General features: G+C 50.3%; 2 protein-coding genes across 2 annotated transcripts; both read right to left on the reverse strand.

Moving 5' to 3' along the window:
* Positions 1 to 2,576: 2,576 nt before the first annotated feature.
* Positions 2,577 to 14,992, reverse strand: Nelfb (negative elongation factor complex member B). The gene is made up of 14 exons (XM_008831201.3): positions 14,691 to 14,992; positions 14,293 to 14,456; positions 13,992 to 14,091; positions 13,327 to 13,557; positions 9,926 to 10,111; positions 8,759 to 8,871; positions 7,731 to 7,833; positions 7,440 to 7,535; positions 6,888 to 7,030; positions 6,680 to 6,786; positions 5,269 to 5,376; positions 3,871 to 4,012; positions 3,501 to 3,609; positions 2,577 to 3,250 (listed from the first exon to the last, which is right to left on the reverse strand). The coding sequence occupies exons 1-14, from the start codon at positions 14,790 to 14,792 to the stop codon at positions 3,104 to 3,106; spliced, it is 1,851 nt and encodes a 616-aa protein (XP_008829423.1). The 5' UTR covers positions 14,793 to 14,992; the 3' UTR covers positions 2,577 to 3,103.
* A 2,553-nt stretch (positions 14,993 to 17,545) lies between these two features.
* Stpg3 (sperm-tail PG-rich repeat containing 3) lies at positions 17,546 to 23,388 on the reverse strand. Its single transcript, XM_029562552.1, is given in 8 exon segments — positions 17,546 to 17,865; positions 18,001 to 18,079; positions 18,081 to 18,331; positions 18,672 to 18,743; positions 18,835 to 18,969; positions 19,083 to 19,239; positions 20,010 to 20,070; positions 23,378 to 23,388. Coding segments are annotated over 8 exon segments (900 nt in total). The 3' UTR covers positions 17,546 to 17,731.
* Positions 23,389 to 23,719: the final 331 nt, after the last annotated feature.

Genomic DNA, 23,719 nt, shown 5'->3' on the forward strand with positions numbered 1-23,719 from the left:
AGAGAGAGAAAGAAAGAAAGAAAGAAAGAAAGAAGAAAGAAAGAAGAAAAAACTATCTTGAGCCAAGAATTTCAAAGTGGAAGCTTTGGACATTTGATGGCCCTAGGCTCTTCCTCTCTGGAAGGGAACTGGCTGCTTCCTTGTCTTGCTTGAAGTCCTGAACCTTCCAGAAACCTCACACTCTTCAAAGAGTGGCTAGGGGGGACATATGGGTTTCCTGGTACCCCAAACAACTCAGTCCCGCCCATTTGCACATTATGGGCTGTGTGAAATGCCAGTGCTGGAGGCTGGTGAACAGGCCTACAGGGAGGGAGGTCTCAGAGACTGCACCCTCCTTTCTCAGTACTTTTCTGAGCCAGGGAGAACCCTTGGCCTTGAGGCAGAGATTGTTGGCCAGCCCCTTCAGGAAAGGAACAAGGCAGTCTCCAAATGGACCCAGTGTTGGCCAGTCACTTCTGCCAGAGGGTGATCTGCCAAACTCTCCGGGGTCCAGAGCCCTGTTCTAAGGTGAAGAGGGGACTTGCTAAAGGAAACTCATGTCAGAATGCTAATCTTTACAAGGGTAAGGCCTTCAGTGACAGAGGCTCCCCAAACCCCACAGTCTACTTCCTGTTCAGCTTTGTCCTTAAAAGTCCATTCCCCAGCCCCAACGGAATCTTCCTTACCCACCAAGCCCTCCCCATCCAGAGCTCCTGCCACGCTGAACCCAGCCACCGTGTTTGTCTATTCTGACCCTCAGCCTCAGATGGCCCTTCACTCTGCCCAGTGACTTTGAACAGCAGAATCTGTTCACGGCCTAGTCCTCTCCTGCCCACTCCATGTGGCCCCACTTGTCCTGTTCTGAGCCCATGGAAGCAGCCTCAAGAGCCTCAGCATCTGCACCTTCCAGAACTGCCCTCCTTCCTGAAAAGTTTGTGCTGTACAAGGACCAGCTCCCTGGCTGTGAGACCCCAGGCACCTGCCAGTATCTGCTTTTGGTCACTGCCATCACTCCAGAGCAACATTTCTTCCATCTTTAAAAGAATCAAGCATTGGGGCTGAAGAGATGGCTCAACAGTTAAGAACACTGGTTGTTCTTGCAGAAGACCCGGGTTTGAATCCCAGCACCCACATGGCAGCTAACAACTGTCTGTAACTCCAGGCCCAGGGGATTTGACAGCTGACAGCCTCTGTGGGCATTGCACAACACAGGTGCACTTACCTACCTACCTGCAGGCAATACACTCATACACATTAAATTAAAAAAAAAAAACAAAAACAAGCAGGGGCTGGAGGACCCAGGTTTGGTTCCCATCACCCACATGGTGCTAACAATCATCCTTAACTACAGTTCCAGGTGATCAGACACCCTCTTCTGACCTCCGCGGGCATTGTACAGCACAGGTGCAGTTAAGATACATGCAGGCAATACACCCATACACATAAAATAAAAAAATTTTTTTTTTGAGACAGGGTCTCCCTGAGCCCCAGCTGACCTAGAACTCACTATGTAGACCAGGCTGGCTCGAACTCACAGAGATCCGCCTGCCTCTGCCTCCTGAGTGCTGGGATTAAAGGCGTGCACCACCATGCCTGGTTGTATTTTCTTTTAAAAAAGAATTAAGCAGTCCCTCCAACTGCTCCCCTGCAGCTGTGGCCTCCACTCAGCTGGACTCTAACCTCAGCAGTGTTCCTGTTGGTCCCACTGAGGTCTTGCTATGGTGTCATGTGTTGACATTCGACACCCCCTCCTCCATGAGGTGTTAGAAGGGGAGAAATTCAATCCAACTGTGGTATGCCTCTGAGAGGTTAGCACCAAGTAAGTTTATCAGAGAGGAACTGTCAGTCAGTCATATGGCTTTAGAGAAGAGAAAAACCAGGGCACAAACACACACCCTCTCCCTGTCACCATGTGTGGTGCCCTATGCTACCTCATGCCTCTGCCAGAAAGATGCCCATTATCAGATGCACCCTGGACCTTGAGCTAAAATGAACACCTGCTTTATAACTCACACTGCATGTAGTGTTACTTCCAACAGAAAACTGGACTAACAACACCTGCCACCAGTATCCCTCAGCTTCTGGGACATATTCACCTGCTGGCTCCCTGTCCAACCTGGTGAGACAGCCAGGCTCAGCCAGGGCACATACCACTCATTCCCAAATTCCCAACTGGGAAAGGCTGGGCATAGGCTGAGGGTCCCTAAACCACCTATATCTATCTAACCCCATCACAGCCAAATGGGCTCTCATTATGCCCTCCATGTTCTAGAGGGAACAGTGATGCCCGATGACTAGACTTCTGACCACCCAGATGATGACTGAGCTGCCACCTAGCAATGAAGTCTAGTATGTTCAGAGTCACTCTATGATTAGGGTTTGCCCTAGGGATTCTTATCCCTCATCTTGAAAGGAGCTGCACACCTGGATCATGGAACTAAGACACACTAAGAGATCCTGAGAGCTTCCTGCAGCAGGGCACTAAACCAGGTCACTCTGAGCAAGGTTGCCTGGCACAGAGGCCAAAGCATTGACTCCCCACCTACCACTGTACTGCACCCAGCTCTAGGAGAAGCACAGAAACCTCTCACCACGGATTTATCAAAATATTTTATTCACATAAGTGGAAACCTCAAGGTGTTCACCCACCATCCCTGACTCGAAGGCCAAACAGTGTAGTCAGCAAGGACTATAACCCTGACACCAGTAGGCTCGCTTCCTGTAGACTCTCCACCTGGCTTCTCTGGAGGGTACCACTCCTGTGCATCAGATACCAGGCTCAGCAAATCTGCTCTGGCCAACCCAGCACACCTTTCTCCTTAGGCTACCTCCACACTGAATGTCAGGTCACACAGGCCTCTGCCCACTTGGAAAATTGGCTTTTCCCTAATACAAACCACTGTCCATCTCTGCTAGGTTCAAGCAGGAGCCAAGCCCCACCATGTAACCAGAAGTCCCCCTGGGCATATGAAGAGACCACAGAGGATCTCCCAAGACCAGCTCCAGGAAGTGACTCAGTGGAGGGGGTGCCTTGCCAAGAAACAGCCTTCAGCTCACCCTGCACTCCTGGCTGACTAGGGCCTCCTCCCAGAGGGGAACCACTATGCAACAGCCCCACAGAGCCTCAGAGTACAGCTGGGGCAGGCACATTAGGAAGGGGCAACTCCAGCGCCGGTGTCTCCGCAGCCTGGGTAGGGCTGGGCTTCCGATGGTCAAGTTGCTCCAGCTTCTCACCAAGCTGAGAGTAGAGTTCCTTCACAGCCTCCCCACTCTGTGGGAAAACAAGGCATGAGCATAAAATGGGGCAGGAGGCCTGAGGCCACGTGGAGGAATGAACCCACAGGCAAAGCCATCTGTGGAATGAACCCACAGGCAAAGCCATCTGTGGAATGAACCCACAGGCAAAGCCATCTGTGGTGAGGGAGGGTGGGTAGGCACTGAGAACAAGCATATCACAGCTGGACTGACTGGGCACATTCACAGAGTAACACTCCACAGAAACAGGAATTGAGGGTACCCACCTGGCCTGTGGGCTCCAGGGCCTTCTGCAAGGCCTCCAGCTTAGAAGGAGCCACCCTGGGGTGCAGATGGAGGAGGAGCCTCAGCACATGGCGATGTACATTCTCCTTCCTGGAAGAGATCAGTGGGGCTAGAGGGGTCACAGCCGCTACTTCCCTCCCAGGTACACCCTACCTTGCAGTGCTAATGTGCCTCCAGAGGCAGAACAGAGCTGACCCCTGGGCCATCCCCAAGCTATACATACTCAGGAATTCCTTACTCTAGCATAGGCCCTAGTGCCCAGAGACCTACCTGTGGGGCCTCACTTCCCTCCCAGGCTGTCATGCACAAGAACTGACAGGAAAGGAGGGTCTACTGGGCTGTGTGCCCTACCTGGGGGAGGCAGTGAGGAAGAAGCCATCAAAGAGGCTGCTGCAGAAATCCTCCAGGGCAAATTCATCAGCCAGCAGTGCCAGGCTCCCCGTGAGCAGGTGGAGAAAGATGTCACCAAAGGCCAGGTCACCAAAGGTTTCCACTGTAAACACAGCAGGGTAGCTTAGCCTCTGCCCTCAGGGTCCTGTAGCAGGGGGAGCAAGGCCAGTTGCCCAGCAGGGATGGATAGGTGGTCAGTGGCTCTCAGCAGGGAAGCAAGGCCACAGCTGGAGTATGGGGATGGAAAGATGCTCTACCAAACAGCCAGGGGCTCTGGTCTGAATTGGCCTCCACACAGGTAAAGCTCACAGACCAACAAGCAGAAACACCAGGAGGAAATTCTGCCAAACTCCCCCGATGGATCCTCAGGAAAGAGCACAAAGAAACACTTCCAAACTCCCTTTCTGAAGACACCAAAGTAGGACAGATGACCAAGCAACTGCCTATGAATCCTGCTTACAACCAATGACACTGCTACAGGCAGAGCTAGCCAGGAGCAAACCACAGATACCGGACAGTAGTCACTCACAGGAGAGGTGACCCAAGGACCCTACAGCCAGACCTTGCCCAAGGACAGGCACGATGTAGACAGACCAGACATCACCATTCCTGACACTTGGGAGTAGGAAGTGTTCTGAGGGCAGAGCCAGCTGATACAACCTGAACCTATGGAGAAGCTGGAACACTGTGGGGAGACTCAGGTGTTCCAGAGGTACTATTGCCAACAGACTGATTCTCATCCACTTCATAACCTGTAGTCACAGGAGACCTGGGTAAATACATGGTCACTACAAAAGATGCTAGTATTCTTTTACCTCCAGACAACCATGACACTTGAAAGGCAAACAATCATGCACAGTGCAAGGGACCTCGAATCCTGACTTAGTCACTAGTACAATACCCTTGTTGAGACACAGGAACTCAGCCACCCATTCGGTGACACGAAAGGCTAGCAAGCAGATCTGTTCAGAGCTAGTATTATGGTCTGAATCTGAAACACCCCTACAGGTTCATGTTTTGAACCTTCGATCCCCAGCTGATGGCACTATTTTGAAGGCTATGGAACCTTCAGGAGGTTAAGGCCTGCTGGTGGAAGCATGTCACTAAGAGTGGGCAGCTGAAGGTTCCATCTGCTCCTGATTCCAGTCACAAGCTGCTTGCTGGTTTGTTTGATGTGAGCGGCCTCTGCAACATGCTCACACTGCTGTGAACTGAACTGTTCCGCTATGCCTTCCTCACCAAGATGGACTGAAATCCTCTGAAACTGAGTCAAAATGATTCTTTCTTTTCTTAAGTTGTTTCTGTTGCAGCCACAGTGGTACAAACGTACCTAATGCAGCTGAGCGTAGGGGCATATACCTGTAGTCTCAGCACCGGGAGGAGTCCAAGATGTAGAGCTCAATGTCATCCTTGGATACATGATGAACTCAAAGTCAGCCTGGACTATGTAAGATCTGGCTTCAGGAGCTAGAGAGATGCTCAGAGGTTAAAAGCACTGGCTGCTCTTGCAGAGGACCCAAGTTCAGTTTCCATCACCCACATGGCAGCTAACAACTGCCCATAACTCCAATTCCAGAAGATCCTACACCTTCTTCTGGCCTCCATGGGCACTGCACACATTTGGTGTACTTACATACAAGCAGGCAAAAACCCATACGCATAAAATACAAGCAACTAAAAATTTAAAACAAATCAAAATTTAAAAACACAAAACAGAAAAGATAACTAATTTTGATAGGATATTAAAGAAATTTATAAAAAACAACATACCCAGGCTTGGTTTAATTCTGGCAGACAGATCTCTGTGAGATCAAGACCAGCCTGGTCTATATAGTGAGTTCCAGGCCAGCTGGGGCTATAGGGATGTCCTGTCTCAAAGTAACTAATACAGCCATCAGACATTTTTTTTTTTTAAATTAAAAATAAGTACGTGAACAGAAGGCAAGGGAGATGGCTCAATGGATAAAGGAGCTTGCCATACAGCAGAATGAGGGCTGAATATCCTGATGCCCCTGAAGCTGGAGAGGGCATAGGGCTTTCTAACAGGCCCATAAAAGAGAGCCAATTTGGCCATAGCTGATCTAAGCCCAGTGAGGTTTACTTCAGGCTTCCCGCCTCTAGAACCACAAGACTGAGTTGTTTCAAGCTGCTAAATCTGTGGTATCTTTTTGCAGAGGAAACTAAGGCCCAGGCCAAGACAATCCAGTGAGATGGCAGCGGTATATAAATCAATACCCACACAGCAAGCAGGAAACAGGTAGACCAGTGATGGACAAACATACCAAGTAAGAAACAGGCTCCATCTTTTTGCACAATCTTCTAATTTAAAATCCAGACATGGTCTGAGCCAGCACATGCCTGGGGCCTGTCACCATGAGGATAATGTGATGCCACTGAGGCAACCTCTCCCCAATAGAAGTTTTAGCTCTGCTCCTGAGAGGCCCATTTAGACTCCCTCTCTTCTCAGCTTATGACACTCCAGGCACCCCAGGTAGAGGGGCTGTCTGAACACCCTAGGAACTCCAAGCTCTTTACCAGTTAGGGCAAGATAAAGGTGTCCCTTGAATTCTTTCTGTGGAAAAGCACACGAGACTCAACAGCTTCTGTGAAGCACAGCTAAGCCCTGCCTGCTGAAGTGAAGTTCAGCCAGAAACTTAAACGTCAAAATCAAGCCATGGCGGTTGAAGGCGAGAGCAGGGAGACAGTGGCACAGCTCAGGGCCCAGGAGCCCAGGTCACAGGTGGCAAGTGAGAGTGGCTATCAGACTCACCAAGTCCAGGCAGTAGGCGCAGGAGTGCATTCTTGTTTCTCTGCTTGGTGATATGCAGGACATAGTACAGCCCGACCTCACAAGCCATGCGCTGCTCCTGCAAAAACCTGTATGCAAGACACTGTGGTCTGGGATCAGCCCTCCCAACAGGACCTCCACCTGTAGCCCCACCCTGGTGCCTCTCTCACCCACTGCCCTCGAGTCCTACTTGGTAAAACTTTCTGGAAGCGTGTTAGGGTACATGACTGGGGCCTTCTCCTCAGCGGGAAGCTTCTGGTCTACATTGAATGTATAGTCATCCACCACGAAGGACATAAGCATCGGCAGGAACTTGGTGATGAGCTCTGCCTCCTGCCAAGAAGAGTACCTGAGTCCACTGGGCTCCCACTGAACCCAGCTGCTCTCAGTATAGACCCTAGCACATTCAGTCCAGTGTAGACTTCACCCTGGCCCACCCAAGATCAGATCCAGCTTTCTTGGATGTTGGTTCAAGGAATCTTCCTTGCTTCCTAAGACCCATGTCCAGTGCTGTGTTCTCAAACCCCAATCTGACATGATCATGTCTACATATGCAAAGCCCTGTCTGGCCTCAATCTACATGAAATAGCTACCACCCTGCAGCCAGTCTGCCAAGATACCCAAAACATCCTCAGTAGGCATCTTACCCAAAGAAGATTCTAGGATCAGACTCTTAGTACCAGAGGGCCCCACCCTACCAATCCCCACAATTTGTACAAAAGGAGGAAACTGGACCCTATACCATCTTGGGTTCCTTGAAGATTTGGCTGTCGATCAAGTCCCATGCACCCTGGCCCAATGCCAGCAGCCTAAGTAGTAGGAGGAGATCGGGGCTGTCCTGAAAGAAGATAGAGGGCTCAGGTTATGCTGTTGTCTTCTGGTCCCACACACAGCAGGACCTCTGCTTTCCAGGGCCAGGACCCCAGGAACCCATGTGCCACCACCCACCCATGGGGCAAAACCCTATTTCATAAGTAGAAAGTATGTACTTTGGTCCAGTGTCTGCAAAGCCACCAGCCATATCTGTGCTCACCCTGGGCAGCATCTCCTGGCTAACCAGCTCCTGCAAGTGCCTGATGGTACTCAGGGACAGTGTGTTGATGGCGAAGGGGTCACACAGGATCATAGACAAATCCCTGGAAGGAATCAGTCCTTGGTATAAATGGGGGAGGCCCAGTGGTTCTGTCTTCATTAGCTGCAGTGCTGGGCCCACTGAAGGCACAGTCACAGACTGGGATGTGGAGCCTTGAGGACTGGTCCTGGAGAGCCATCTCTCTCTGTCCTGAATTCATAATTTATCCATAATTTACTCAAAGATCTTTTAAACTAAAGAGTTAAAAAAAAACCCACATACACATACTCACGGGCACATTTGCATGCGCACACGTGTGTACACACACACACACACACACACACACACACACACACACACACCCACATACACATACTCACGGGCACATTTGCACGCGCACACGTGTGTACACACACCACACACTAAGTCTAAACTTTGTTTCTAAACTGTCTCAGAGGCTGGGCATAGTAGTATATGCTTTTAATCCCTGAATTCAGGGAGACAGAGGCAGGCAGACCTCTGTGATGAATCCAAGGCCAGCACTGTCTACACAGCAAGTTCCAGGATATCTCAGAAAACAAAAACAAAAACAAAAAAAACTGGCTCAGGCTCTGGGTTCAGTAAACAAGGGAGCATTACAATGAGGAAAGGTGGCAGGAGGACTAGCCCACACACCAGGCAGAGGATGCTAGAAAACAGCCCCTCAGCTCAGACAACACACCCTTATGCACACAGCAGTCCCCTCCAGGCTCCCATGCTGGCTACCCCAGGGACAGTAGGCCCCACACTCCATGCAGAGGTAAGGATCCCTCTGCAACCAAGACTCATTCCAAGCAACTGCCTTTCTTAGCAGCAGGGCTGGTTCTTAGCATGGCTGTCCCAAACATATTGGAAAGGGCTCCAGCTACCAATGGTGGGACACAGCATGCTCCACTGGATGCCTATAGACGGGACCCCAGCACTGGGACCCTCACAGAGTCAACTCTCACCCCAAGACTTGCTCCTGCCCCTTTTTCACTCCATCAAGGAATCCCTGCAGCTCCCGGGCTCTCTTGCTGTCCACAAACCGCTCTCGGATGCAGGCGTCCAGGCACCAGGTGAACTGCAAGCAGGAAGCATACAATCCAGGTGTAACCAGACCTTACCCCTCACTGAAGCTCTGCCACTGTCCAAATGGCTATGGGAACTGCAGGGTCAAGTACACAGCAGATGCAAAGACAAACACAAGCCAAGTTTGGAGACCCCACTCCAGGTGAAGCCAAGGATGGAAGGGGCCTGAGGAGAGGACAGACAAGGTGGCAAGTACCCCAGGGGGCCATGCTGATGCAGGGGGGCTGGACAGCAGAGGCCTCCAGGTTGGGACACCCAAGACTACTATTTTCCTTGCCACTCATCCAGTAGGTATTGAGAAAGAACTAAATCCAGTGCCCAGAGCAGAATGTGGCATGGGACCAGAAGCCTCTAGGAAGTAGAAGGCATCTTCCCAAGGCCCCAACAAAACAAGGATCATGACAGTGCACAGAGGAAGCATATTTGTTTTCCCTGAAAGGGAACCAACCAGGGCTGGCAGCCAAGTGGACACTAGTGCTGAGCAATGAGTGATACTACATGGTACCCAGGAGATAATCTCAGACTTACTATGCTTACTGGGGGATGGGGCATTGTGCAGGAAACTCCATTCCTAAATTACCCTGGTGCTGGCCAGCAAGAAGCACTGAGGGCTCTAGAGAAGGCTAGAAACCCAACAAAAAGATGGCCACAGGCCTGCCACTGACAGCTATGGAATAGGGGCTGGAGGGCCAGCAAGAGGCACTAGAACAGCTAAGTCTGCAGAACCTCCTCATACCCCAGTGGGACTGAAGAGCACAAAGCAGGCAGTCAAAGTCTGGGTGTGGTGGGGCATGCCTTTTAACTCCAGTACTTGGGAGGCAGAGGCATGCAGATCTCTTGAGTTCAAAGTCAGTCTGGTCTACATAGCTAATTTCAGGCCAACCAGAGCTATAGTGAGACTCTATCTCAAGAGAAAAAAAAAAAAAATCTGGCAGACTGAGAAACAGGCTTGGTCGCAGTTAGCACCCAGGTCATTTCTGGACTACTAAATCCCAAAGGAGCAGCTGAAGAGGCACAGGAAGAAGTACTCGGGCAGGCAGTCCTACCTTGTGGCAGGGGTCCACAGTACAGATGTCACTGACGTCTAAGTCATGCAGGGACATGAGCAGCTCAGCCCGCAGTGTACAGTAGTGCACATTCCTGGTCCGTAGGAAAAGTGTACGCAGAAACTGCAGCACCATGTCATAGAGCTTCACATTCTTCCCTACCATCTGAGTCAGCTTCTGCACCACCTGGGAGGCAATCAGGCCTGTGGAGCTCAAAATCCCCACCCAGCACCACCCAAGCACAAGACAAAGGCACCGCAGTGCTGGACACAGAGGTGGCCTCTCTCTGGACAGCTGTCCTATCTACTCTTTTTGGCATAAGATATTTCCTCCTCTGCCATGAAATCCTAGCACCATATTCAAGAGTGCCAGGTTGTTACTCAAGATAGTAGGGCCACATCATCCTGACGGTACCCTAAGAAGTCCTTGGCTGTGACCTGCTGGGACCCCAAGTACAGAAAACCCCAGTTCAGTTCCCAGCACCCACATGGTGGCTAACAACCTTCTGTAACTCCAGTTCCAGGGGATCCAACAGCCTCTTCTGACCACCGCAGGCACTACACAAGATCGTGCAGGCAATACATTCATACATATAAATAAATAAAATATATTTTTTAAAAGTTTAACAATAACAACAACAAAACAGCATAGAACTGGGGAAATGAGCAGGAGGCCCCAACCTTAGCCAAAGAACTATTAATAGCTGATCACTGCTGGGTGAGTTGGTCTTCTGGTTTTTTTTTTTGGTCTTTTTGAGACAGGGTCTCCCAGTAGCCCCAGCTGGCCTGAAACTCACTATGCAGATCAGGCTGGCCTTGAACTCATAGAGATCCACCTGCCTCTGCCTCCCAAGTGCTGGGATTAAAGGCCTGTGCCACCACGCCTAGCAAGTTGGTCTTCTTTAAGGGAGTGACACTGACACTAGACAAGCTGACCAGGCTCCAGCAGATAGAGGGACATCTGGGAACACAAATTTGACTCAACAGGCATATATGGCAAAAAGCATTAAATCTAGCCAGGTGTGGTGATATATGCCTTTAATCCCAGCACTTGGGAGGCAGAGGCAGGCAGATCTTTGTGAGTTCGAGGCCAGCATGGTCTACATAGTGAGTTCCAGGACAGCTGGGGCTACAGGGAGACCGTCTCAAAAAAAGACAGAAAAAAAAACAAAAAAAAAAAAAAAACATTAAATCTGGGGGGGGGAGTACAGGTGGGCACAAAGGAGTGAGTCTAAATATGATTAAGATGTATTGTATGAAATGTTTACAAAAATTCAATTAAAAAAAAATATATGTATGTATGTGTATATGGGGGAGGGAGAGGAAATAGGCTGTCAGGGAAGGAAATCAAAGAGGCCACAGGGACTGAGAGCCAGAAGAACCAAGAAGAAGCCAGCACATCACTGAATTAGAAAGACAACCAGAAAGCACTGTGTCTAGTCTGTGAGGGAGCTTGGGGTTCCACAGGGTGCAGCCCTAAAGACACTTCCTTTCAGAGCACCAGTGCCATGGTGTGACCTGGAGAGAAAGTCCCACATGAAAGTAGGTTCTAAGGCAGACTACAGTGAAAATCAGTCATGTGCAGGGTGTGCATGGGACCAAGGGAACAGGGACAGGGTAGTACTGACTTCAAGGAAAAGAGGCAACTGTGAAAGAGTATCTTTTCTCTGCATATACTGTGAATGTCTGTGTGTGTGTGGTGTGTATGTGTGTGCTTCTGTGTACATACTTGTAAACACCAGGGGATACTGGGTGTCCTGCTCTACCATCCTCCACCTTTTTCACTTGAAGACAGGGTTTCCAACTGAACCTGCAGCTCAGTGGGTTTTGTTTGTTTCTGTCTACACTGGCTAGCCAGCAAGCCCAGTTGAGCCTCCTGTCTCTGCCCCCTCACTCCTAGCACTGGGGTTACAGGCACCTGTGGCCATGGAGGACTTTTTCATGTGTGCTGGAGATTTGAACTCAGGTCCTCATACTTGTGCAGCAAATGCTCTTACCTACTAAGCCATCTCCCTAGCAATTTCCTGTGTACTTTACTACTCGTCTGTTCATTTTTCTGTTTGCATTTATGTACATAAGAATGTATCAGCCAGGAATGGGGGTGCATACCTTTAATCCCAGCACTTGGGAGGCAGGCTGATCTCTGTTGAGTTCCAGGCCAGCTGGGGCTATAGGGAGACCCTATCCCCAAAAGCCCAATAATAATAAAAATAATAGATTACTATTATATAATAATAGATTACTATTATAATAATAATAATAACTAAAATATTTTTAAAGATTCCAGTTATGGGGCTGGAGAGATGGCTCAGCAGTTAAGAACACTGACTGTTCTTGCAGAAGACCTGGGTTTGAATACCAGTACCCACATGACAGCTAACAATTGTCCATAACTCCAGTTCCAGGGGATCTGACAACCTCTTCGATCCTCTGTGGGCACTGCACAACACAGGCACACTTACATGCAAACAAACACACAAAATAAAAATAAAATATTAAAATAAAAAAAGACATGGGCTTTTAGCACAGCTACTTTTTTTTTTGAGACAGGGTCTCCCTGTAGCCCCAGCTGTCCTGGAACTCACTATGAAGACCAGGCTGGCCTCGAACTCACAGAGATCTGTATTACTGACAGCTGACTTCTGAGCTACAGACCAAGCCTCTCAGGTTCTGCCTCTCAGGTTCTACCTTAGTTCTGGTAAAAATGGAGATTCCAGGGGCTGGAGAGATGGCTCAGCGGTTAAGAGCACTGGCTGCTCTTGCAGAGGACCCGGATTCGATTCCCAGCAGCCACATGGCAGCTATGAACCATCCTTAACTCCAATTCCGAGGGAATCCAAAGCCCTCTTCTGACCTCCACGGCATTGCACAACACGGTGCACTCACATACCAACATGTAGGCAATACATTCACACACATAAAATAAAAAAATAAAGAAAATATTAAAAAAAAAGCTGAATGCAGGTTTTTTTCCTTTTATTTATATTTCATGTGTATGTGTGTTGCCTGCATGTAAGTGCACCTATGTGTGCCATGCCTTTGGCATCAGCTCCCCTAGAAATGGAGTTATGGATGCTTGTAACCTGCCATGTGACTGCTCGAAACTGAACCCAGGTCACCTAGAAGAGCAACTAGTGCTCTTAACCATTGAGCCAACTCTCCAGACCCTTTCTGGATTTTTGAGACAGGGCCTTGCTATGTCTTCCAGGCTGGCCTCAAATTCATAGCAATATTCCTACCTCAACTTTCTGCCAACCAGCCTTTTCCCAGCCACATGAACAAGGCAATGCTTATAGGAACAGACCAACCTACACACTTACGAGGAAAGAGGAGAGCAGGGAAAGGGCTAGCCACAGTCCCTTGGGAGGCACCTGCCCTGATGACACCCTGGCTTCCTCTCACCTCACCCTGGCGCCTGGTCTTGGGGGATGGGCTGAAGAAGTTGTGCAGGACAGAGAGCTCTGTGCTGAAGAGTGCACTTTCTTTCTCCAGAATGTATTGCTTCAGCAGCGGTGAAACCTCATCACCAAAGAGAGCTTGGTTGTCCTGCCAGATCTGCCGCTTCACCTCCACGGCACACGCTCTGTACAGCTCCTTGTCAGCCATCACCAGCTTCAGCTTCTTTTCAGGAACCTACAAGGCAAAGATTGCAGCCTCTGCAAGTAGTCCCTGCATTGCCAAGTCTCCCCCAGGATAGGCCATGAGGCCTCAGCTACCCACAAAAACTGCCTGGAGTTTAGCCACACTCAACAAGGGCAAGTTTAATGGACACTCCAGGTCTAAGTAGATGAATCCAGACAGCTCCTAGGAAAGGCCCACTCTCCAACTATGGTGTTAAGTGTCTGTTTCCACTTGGCTCATCCAGGAAAGGTCTGTGGTCGAGAGAAGGTGCTACAGAGCTTGCTCTGGAAGGCAAGTTCATCAAACCTTCCAGGAGCTAAGCAACTGCCTACCCTAAGCCCATGGTCTGACTTCCACCAACTAAGGACTTGGTGCAGGCTTGGAAAGCAGCATATGCCAAAGACTCACTGGCCTCCCCTGGGAGAGCTGGCCCCCACAGCTCTCACCTTGGGCAGGTGTTTCATAACACACATAACCACTGGCTGTAATGATGGCATCTTGACCAGAGAAAAGCTCTTTTCCAGAAGGTCTTCCAGTTTCTTGTACCTGGGAAGATTGTCACAACTAAGGAAGTGGGTCTCTCCATTCAGGACACATGGGATGGGGGCGGGGGGCGCAAGCAGTCCGCTCAAATACATACCCGGCCATATCTAAAAGGACTCTGCAGCCATGGAGACAATAAATGCTACCCAGTACAAGCTACAGCTGCACAGCTCTACTGCCCACCGGTTGCTGGTGACGACCCACCTCTCCTCCGCCTTCCCCTCAGAGGCGATGGCTGATACTCGTTCCAGCAGTTTGTCACGAAGCTCATCAAACACCGACTGATGGAACTCCAATCGCGGTGTGCCATGTAAGTCCAGGAAGGGCAGGGCCGACTGCAGGGAGGGCAGCAGCACGCCATTCTCTGTCTGGGGAAGCAGAGGGTCAACGCGAGTGCCTTTTGGTGGCAGAAACCTGGGCCTCAGTCAAGTCAGCACGGGAACCCTAGATGCCCTAAGCACACAGGAAGGTCCACAGATGTTCCCAGAGGCACAGGTGGTAACCGTGAAAAGAGAACACCCAGATCCTCAGTGCCTCCATCCAAGCGTCGGGAATCCGCAGCGTCTGTCCCGCTTCCCCGGCAACGCAGGCTACCAGCCCACCTGGAATTGCTCAATGGCCTTGAGCGGCTCTGTGCAGTTGGTCAGGGTCTCTTTCAGGTCCTCGCCATTGGCCACGCCCAGGTCCTGGAGCCCCGCGAACATGGCTGAGGCTCCCGCTGCCACCCGGCTAGGCACCCCATCCCCGCCGCGCTCCCCGGTGGCCGCCGCAGAAGCGGCTGGCACCCCAGAAACTCTCTCCCCGGTGCCTCGGGGACCCCCCAAGCCCCGCTCCCCGGTGGCCTCCAGCTTGGCCTGATCGCGCCCGCGGAACCGCTCCCACAGGCCCGCACCGCCCACTTCCGCCTGGGTCCTCCAGCCCAGGGGCACGGGAGGAAACGCCTATAGAGCGGCGCGCAGGTTCCGGGCTAAGGCGCGCTACTCAGAGACTAGCTGAGTAGCTGCGAGAAAGGGCCGGTGTCAGGATGACGCAACGATCTTCCGCGATGCCACGCCCACTCCAGCGGGTCTGAACGGTCCCACGAAGTTTGAGGCTCTGTGGGGACTGGAGTCCACGCCCTAAGCTAGCAGGGCCGGGGGGTGGAGTTGGGAGCAGGTTGTGGGGCGTGAGGCCCAATCACCTGCCTTATGAATTTCAGAACTGACTTGTTTCCAAGTACATTTTGTTTTCTTATTTTACGTGTACGAGTGTATTGCCTGCATATTATGTATGTAGTGCACCCGTGTCGTGCAATGCTCACGGAGGTCAGAAGAGGGTGTCGGATTCCCTGGAACTGGAGTTCGAACCCGGGTCCTCTGCAAGAGCAGCCAGTGCTCTTAACCACTGAGCTATCTCTCCAACCTCCTACATTTTATTTTTATAATCATGACCACCATTAGATGATCTCATAGCCTTTTTTTTTTTTTTTTTTTGGTCATTTTGAGACAGGTCTCTCTGTAGCCCTAGTTGGCCTGGAACTCATTATGTAGACCAGGCTGGCCTTGAACTCACAAGAGATCTGCCTGACTCTGCCTCCAGGGTGCTGGAATTAAAGGCTCGGCCACCACACCAGGCGATCTCGTAGCATCTTGACATTCAGAATTTTTTTACTTCTTGTGAGTCCCCGCCCTAGAACTTCTCTGCTCCTGTTGCACAGGGGTACGGCGTCATGTATGGCCTCCTCATTCCTTGGAATTAGGTAAAATGGGGACACAGCTCACACCACAACTTTCATGCAAACTAAAATCCAAATGTGCCTTACAAGAGATCTGTGCAGTGGGAACAGCAGCGGCAACCATCACTGTGGGCATGTGAAGACTGAGGTTTGAGCCAGTGTCCAGATTCTGCAGTGTCCCTTGTCCTTGGCAATGGGGATGCTGCTCTGGGATGGAGGGCTCTAGCTGTTAGGTGTGCATTTAGCTCTCTTCAGCCTCTCCACTACTCCACCTCTCTCCCTTCTACCAGCCCTCTGACTCCCTCCAACACACCTCCTATCTCTTTTCATGTACCTTTGCTGCTGTGGTTCCCTCTGCTACAATTCCCTTCCTGCTGCCCATTCACATTCTTGCCCATCCTTGGAAGCCCCTTCTCTCATCCAGGAAGCACTGCCTCCTCAGTTTGTCATTCCTGCTGTTCACATGCCTGGTCCCAGGGTGCCTGGTTGTATAGTTATAAGCAAAGCTCCTATTCCCACTGAAGCTGAGCTCCCAAGGCCAAGGCTACCACAGTTCTGCCACTGTCACTGCTGGCTAAGCTCGTCCACACAGTGCCCAGTGGCAAAGGTCCCACCACCTTCATTCCCCAGGGCATTAGGGTTCAGGCACCAGTTGGTGCAGTCAGAGAACACAAGCACAGGGCACTCACTCTTGGTCCAAGGCTTCCATTCTGCAAAAGGGGTTGCTGCTGGCACCATGGCAGCAGCTTGGGCAGAGCCTATGTAAAATTGAACCGGGGGTGGGGGTGGGGAGACTGACAAGATGGCTGAGCACATAAAGGTGCTTGCTGCCAATTATGTAGACCTGAGTTCAATCCCCAGATCTCACATGGTAGAAAGAGAACAGACTCCAGCAAGTTGTCCTCTGATTTCCAAATGTGTGCCATGTTGTACACAATTGTTTTCTGAGGGCCAGGCCTGGTGGCACATGCTTTTAATACCAGCACTCTAGAGGCAGAGGCAGGTACATAGATCTCTGTGAGATTGAAGGCAGCCTGGTATACATAGTGCATTCCAGGCCAGCTGTAGTTACAGGGAGACGCTATCTCAAAAAGAAAAAGAAAAAAAAAAGTGCATTGTTAGGTGAGGAAAGAAAGTACAGGCAGGGCTCTGGGGAAATTTCTGTGACTAACTGAAGTTGAAGCTCCCTCAGAAGACTTCTGTGAGGCCAGCAGGCCAGTAGTGATGAGGGAACCAACAGCCAGGTTACTGCTTTGGGCAGGGGCCCGCAGGCCTTAGGTTTGAGTCCTCAGGACACAGGTTACCAATCCCTGCTAAATCTTCAGGTCAAGGTCCCAGGAAAGTGGGGCCAGTGAGCTGATTCTCTGGGCTCTGCCAAGTGGCTAGGCAAGGCTGTGCCTATCTCAAGAAGGCAACTCATGAGGGTCTGACTGCCTACCCCATCCTAACAGCTCCACAGTTCAGCAAGAAGCCTGACCCTTAGGCAGAAGCTGGACCTGTCCCTTGGATGGCATGACTGGTTCAAGTTGTCACTGCCACAGGGTCTCCTTCCCATCATGTCCTAAGGGGTCAGGAAGTGTATGGTCAGTTCCAAGCTGCTACCCTAACTCTAGAGAAGAGAGCACCCTGCAGAAACAGAGATAACAGGTAAGCAGAAGGCCCCAACTTCAAGATACTTCATTGGCAAAAGATTGGCAGCCAGGCACACCAGAGTTCAGAAGAATCAACTGCATCTTTGTATTGCAAGGAAGTGCCCCCACACACATCTGAACAGACTTTCTTGTTGCACAGCCTACAGAAATGTCTGGTAACCAGAGGGTGGGTCAGGGTGCCAAGAGGGTCAGAAGGCCAGGCTGCAGACAAATAGTTCCAAAAGAGACCTAGGAAAGCCTTAGGGGAGGTCACCTTTGCAGTCTAGATCCAATTGGTCTACAGTGTGAAGAAGGGGCCTGTGTCATGGCACTTGGATCTGCGTATTCCCTGGATGACTACTCCCGGAGAAGAAGGAAAGTGTGAGTTGTAGCAGTCTTCCACGTAGTAGGCAGCCGGACCTGGGGTTCTGGCTGCAGAAAGAGCGAGCTAGGAGCCCATTGAAGTTCACTTCCCGGCCCCCACTCCTGACCCTGCCCTCCCCCAATCCAGCCACACCCTCACTCCACCCTCAGACAGGTTGAGGCTCGTTTCCTAGGCCTCCTTACAGGTGCTAACCCAGGAGGCAAATGCAGGTGAGCAGCTCATGGTAAAGGCAGGTGAACATGTGCTCTGCAGATGATTACCCAGGAAGAATGTTGTATGTGTTAGGGCTGGAGCGCTTCTCCCCAGATGGCCGAGGGGCAACAAAGAGTGGGGTACAGGCACAAGGACCTTGGGCTCAGAACATCCCTGGGCGGTTATGGCTTTCAGGTATCTTGAATGTGGAGTGGCGGCGGCCTCCAAAGGTGAAGGATGGGAAAGCAGGCTGGCTGAGGGGCTTGTACTCTGCCGATGATGGCCACTGCGAGGAGTCAGGACACGGGGCTACAAGACTTCCTCACCTGACTTGACCCTCTCCTCTAGGCTGTCAACTGCTGCTTCTGAGCCCCTGGATTTCCCACTCCACCCCCACCCAGACACAAACTATCCTGGTCAAACCTGGCCATACAGCCCTTCCCCACCCCTGCCGCTCATTACAAGCCACCTGCCTACCTTTGCCAACCCACCTTCGTTCATACAAGCCACCTGCCTACCTTTGCCAACCCACCTTCGCTCATACAAGCCACCTGCCTACCTTTGCCAACCCACCTTTGCCCTAATACCCTGCCCTTTCACACTCAGCCCCCTAGCCATCCTCCCCCAGCCTCCCTCCACCTAGACCACGCAGCACCCCCACCTTTTGCCTTCTGTGTGAAGGGACTTTCACTCTGGAGCCACAGGGTCTGTCATGCCCTGCGGCCACCTCCCTCTGCAGTGAATGGATGGTTGGTGGGGAGATCTTCAGGGTGGGAGGCCCTCATTCCCCATATAGAGATAGGCAGGGTTGTGGGGACATGAACCTCTGCCTGAGTACTTGCAGCCAATGGTGTAGTGGGGGTGAGGGGAAGACTCTCGTAGAGATGCACTGGGCACATTGTACTTGGTGGGGCCGGGGACATCCAGGTCAGTCAGGATTGGAGGACGTCGCTCCAGCACTGGCACAAAAAGCAAGCTATAGACCCATTTCCTCCAAGAAGGCTGCTCCCACCTTGTCCCCCCCCCCATGCCTGCCTGGGGTGGGGGTGAGGTAGCCAGGACCTTCACTCACACAGATCCCTCAGGGTCCCTGTGCAGATGGCTTCTGACTCTCTGAAGGTGTTCATTTTTAACCTGATGCCAACAGGGGACTTCTTCGTCTTTGGGGGCCACATCTCATCCCAAGCTGCCTCTAGTTCCTGGTCCCAGGACAGCACAGCAGCTTTGGCCTGCAAGGAGGCCAACAGCCACTGTCAACTCAGCCCGATGGCCTTCCCACCTGGGTGTCCTCACCTTCCATTACCCTCTGAAGTTACTGGGTGGGATGAAGAGGCGTCTGCCTCAGGGGACCATGGGTCCAGTGTTTGCCTCCATTGATGTAAAAGTTTGCCAGGAATTTCACAGCCTTCTGGTCAAAACTCATTGAGTCTTGGGCTCCCTTCCCAGAGAACACTGCAAGGCTCTGTGACTGCACTGTTAGGTCATACCCTTCCCTCTGTTGCTGGGAGCTCTCTGGGAAAGGAGCATTGTCCAGCTCAGGAAGGGCTCTCCCACAGGGTCTCCCACCCTCAGTACCCCTCTCCCTACCTTCTGAGAGGGTTACTCAGGTCAGCCTTGGCCAAGCAACTCCCATTCCCCTTTCCTGGGGGTTGGTGTGCACTCTGGCAGTAGTTCTGGGAGGTCTAGGGCCTCACAGGGTGAAAAGAGAGAAGAGCCTGTGAGTACATGCCAAATCCTGCAGGATGCCTGTGTGCGAGAGAGCCAGCTAAAAGGACGTAGTGTGGAAGGATGGTCCAGGAAGAGAAGAGGAGAAATAGCTGCTGCCCTGGTGGCAAATCTCGTCATGGGAAAACAAAGCGAAGCAGCTCTAGTCTGGCTCATGAGTCATGACCAGCCAAGGGCTGGGTGTCCTCTGCCTGGGGGCACAGAGGCCAGAAGAAGATCAGAATGTATCAGATGAACTGGGCTGTGCCCAGCTGATACACAGAGGAGTACTGACCTTGAGGGAGCCAGAACCTGTATGGGCACCAAGGCCCTTGCAGAGAGGACTCTGGTGCTCGCTGGCCTGGCAGTGCTAGCCCTGACCTTAACCCCAACCCTCCCCAGGCAGTGCCCAGGCAAGAACATCTTATCCACAGAGCTTCTTCTAGCCCTCCGCTACCCTGACTGAAGGTCTTTTTGGATCTCTCCCATACAGCACTGGCCCTGCCTGACAGACACTTGGGAGACTCTCTGGACAGGTAGACAGATGGAGACATGAGAAAACACATTTGATTTGGACAAGAGGTTCACAGCCTGCCTGGAGCCCCCTCCTGCATTGCACAATATCCTTTGAGAACGTAATTGATGGTGTTAAGGTACCTGGTGTATAGGGTTCTAAGGAAGCCTTTGTTGCTGTTTAGGTAACTGCAGTTCCTCCCTATAATAAATAGCTGTGGGGCTAGAGAGATAACTCAGCCAAGTGCCTGCTGTGCAGGCTTAAAGAGCTGAGTTTGGATGCCCAGTACCCACTTAAAAACCAGGTGTGTCCTAGGTATGGTACACACCTTAATCCCAACACTTGGGAGGCAGAGGCGGGAGGAGCTCTGTGTGGTCAAGCCAGCCTGGTCTACATAGCAAGTTTGAGGCCAGCCAGGGCTACATAGTGAGACCCTGTTTCAAAAAACAATGACAACAACAGCAACAACAACAAAGCCCAGATGTCTGCAACCCCAGCACTGGGAAGGTGGAGACAGGAGGATCACAGAAGCTCACTGTCCAGTCAGCCCAGCTGAATCTATGTACCCCAAATTTAGTTGGACAGATTCTGTCTCAAAAAAATAAGGTAAAGCCAAGCATGGTGGTGCACGCCTTTAGTCCCAGCACTCTGGAGGCAGAGGCAGGTGGCTCTCTGAGTTCAAGGGCAGCCTGGTCTACATAGTGAGTTCTAGGACAATTGGGGCTCCAGGGAGACCCTGTCTCAAAAAGACCAAAATAATTAAATAATAATAAAATAAAATAATAAATAAAATAAAATAAAATAAGTAAAAATAAATAAAATAAAAAGGTAAAAAGCAATCGAAGAAGACATTCACCATCAACCTCTGGCCTCCAACATTCATGCACACCCACAGCACATAACTCCATGAGCATGGACACACCACACAAATATACCCCCTCAAGATACAATAGTACTGTGGAGCTAGGTATGGTGGTCCATACCTGTAATCTCAGCACTTGGGAGGCTGAGGCACAAGGATTGCTGCAGGTTCAAGGACAGTTTAGGTTACATAGCAAACCAAAAAACCAGATGTAACTGTGATGAGTGGTGTCACATGTGTATCTTTGGCTATCAGTTTCAGAACACTTCTTTAGGGTGGACTCCCCAGGGTCAGCGCAGTGTCTTGTTTAGACTTGATCTGTATTGGCAAATCCTGCTCCAAAAGCCATCTCAGCAAAGCACTATAGAAACTGCTGTTATCAGCATCTGATCAGCATTTCATTCAGGTTCAGCTCTGCTTCTGTGTGTTTATAGACTGAGGGCTTGTTTTGTTTTCCAACATGGGTTATAATTGCACCTTAATATTGTGAGTTTTTCATGTTTTAATTCATGAGAATTTTTTATGGTGGTATATCTATTCATAACAGCCATTGGAAGGGTTTTTAGTTTGCCTTTTAGTATTGCTTATGCTGATTTTTTGCTTTATTTTTTCCCTTATGATATCTTCTTTTTTTTTTTTTTTTTTTTGGTCTTTTTGAGACAGGGAGACCCTGTGTATGTGTAGATGAGACCCTGTCTCAAAAAGACCAAAAAAAAAAAAAGTTCTTTCTAGGAACTGGGGAGATTTGCTTGCTGTACAAACTTGAAACCTTAGTTTGATCCCCAGCAAAAAGGTGGATGTAGTGACATGCCTGGGCTGTCAAGATGTTGCCAAGCCTGACAAAGTAAGTCCCATCCCCAGAACCTACATGGTAGAAAAAGAACCAATTCCAAGTTGTCCTCTGTTCTCCACAGGTGCACTGTGTCCTGTGAATACATGCACACACAAATAAGTAAGTAATAAATAAATAAAAATAAATAAAATATAAATAATAAATAAATAAATAAATAAATAATAAGCTGGGTGTTGGGGTTAGAGAGATGACTCAAAAGTTAAGAGTGCTTCCTGCTCGCCCAGATGACCCAAGTTTGATTGCTTAGTACCCACATCAGGAGGCTCACAACCACCTGTAATTCCAGCTTCCAGGGATCCTACACCTCTGGCCTCTGTGGACACCTGCACATATGTGTGCATATGCACACAGACACACATGCACACATAATTAGATTTTTAAATCAAGACAGGATATGGTGACCCACTCCTTTAATGCTAGCATTTGAGAAGCAGAGGCAGGTCAGATCTCTGTGAGTTCAAGGCCAGCCTGGTATATATTGAGTTCCAGGCCAACCAGGGCTACATAGTGAGACCCTCTCTCAAAATAAATAAATAGGGCCAGCTAATCAGCAAGCCCCAGATCCCAATGAGAAAACCTGTCTTAATGAGATCAATGTTCCAAAGAAATGTTGCAAGTTGACCTCTGGACTCCGTACACATCTACACATACACAGAAACTTTTGATTTTTAAATGAATGGTGTTTTGGGGCTGGAGAGATGGCTCAGAGGTTAAGAACATTGACTGTTCTTGCAGAAGATCCAGGTTCAAATCCCAACCCACATGGCAGTTAACAACTGTCCGTAACTCCAGTTCCATGGGATCTGATGGCCTCTTCTGTCCTCTGTGGGCATTGTACAACATGGGTGCACTAACCTACATGCAAGCAATACATTCATACACATAAAATAAAAATAAAAATTTTTTTTGTCTTTTTTTTTTTTTTTGAAGCAGGGTCTCCCTGTAGCCCCAGCTGTCCTGGAACTCACTATGTAGACCAGGCTGGCCTTGAACTCACAGAGATCCTCCTGCCTCTGCCTCCCAAGTGCTGGGACTACAGGCGTGCGCCACCATGCCCGGCTCAATAAAATATTTTTTTTTTTGAAAAAATGGTGTTTTGGCCGGGCACACCCCTTTAATCCCAGCACTCGGGAAGCAGAGGCAGGCGGATCTCTGTGAGTTCAAGGCCAGCCTGGTCTACATAAGGAGCTTCAGGACAGCTGAGGCTATAGGGAGACCCTGTCTCAAAAACACCGAAAAAGAAAAAGACTGAAAAATAAATGGTGTTTTAACACAGTCATGTTTATGTATTCTGTGCATGTGTTACATGTGTGGGGGCACATGCATGCCATAGCATGCATTTGGAAGTCAGAAGATAACTTTTTCAGGAGTCAGTTCTCTCCTCTACCATGTGGGCTCCTGGGATTGAACTCAAGTTGGTAGCAAGTGACTTACCTCCGAGCCATCTCAACAGCCTCAAAGAAATTTTTCTCTAAGAAACAAAACGAGTCTTTGTTAAATATGGAAAATAATATGTTGCTCCAGGTGAACAGGCCTGCTTGGAGAGTCCACACAGCTGTCCATCTGGGAAGCTTAACTCAGTGCTGACCTCATCAGTTGAGGGGGACTAGGGTAAAGAGCCTCACCCTGAGGTAGGGACTGCTTTTCTCCTAGATCTTGGCCTCTGGGGACAGTGAGAGTCCAAAGCCCTTCCCGTCCCTGGTTCCTGAACTCTGGGTTGGTGAGGCTTCCTTCTGAGACACCCTGCCTTAGAGACACTGTCCCAGCTTACCACCT

Source organism: Nannospalax galili, unplaced genomic scaffold, assembly GCF_000622305.1.
Source record: "Nannospalax galili isolate Female #2095 unplaced genomic scaffold, S.galili_v1.0 scaffold35, whole genome shotgun sequence".
Lineage (NCBI taxonomy): Eukaryota > Metazoa > Chordata > Mammalia > Rodentia > Spalacidae > Nannospalax > Nannospalax galili.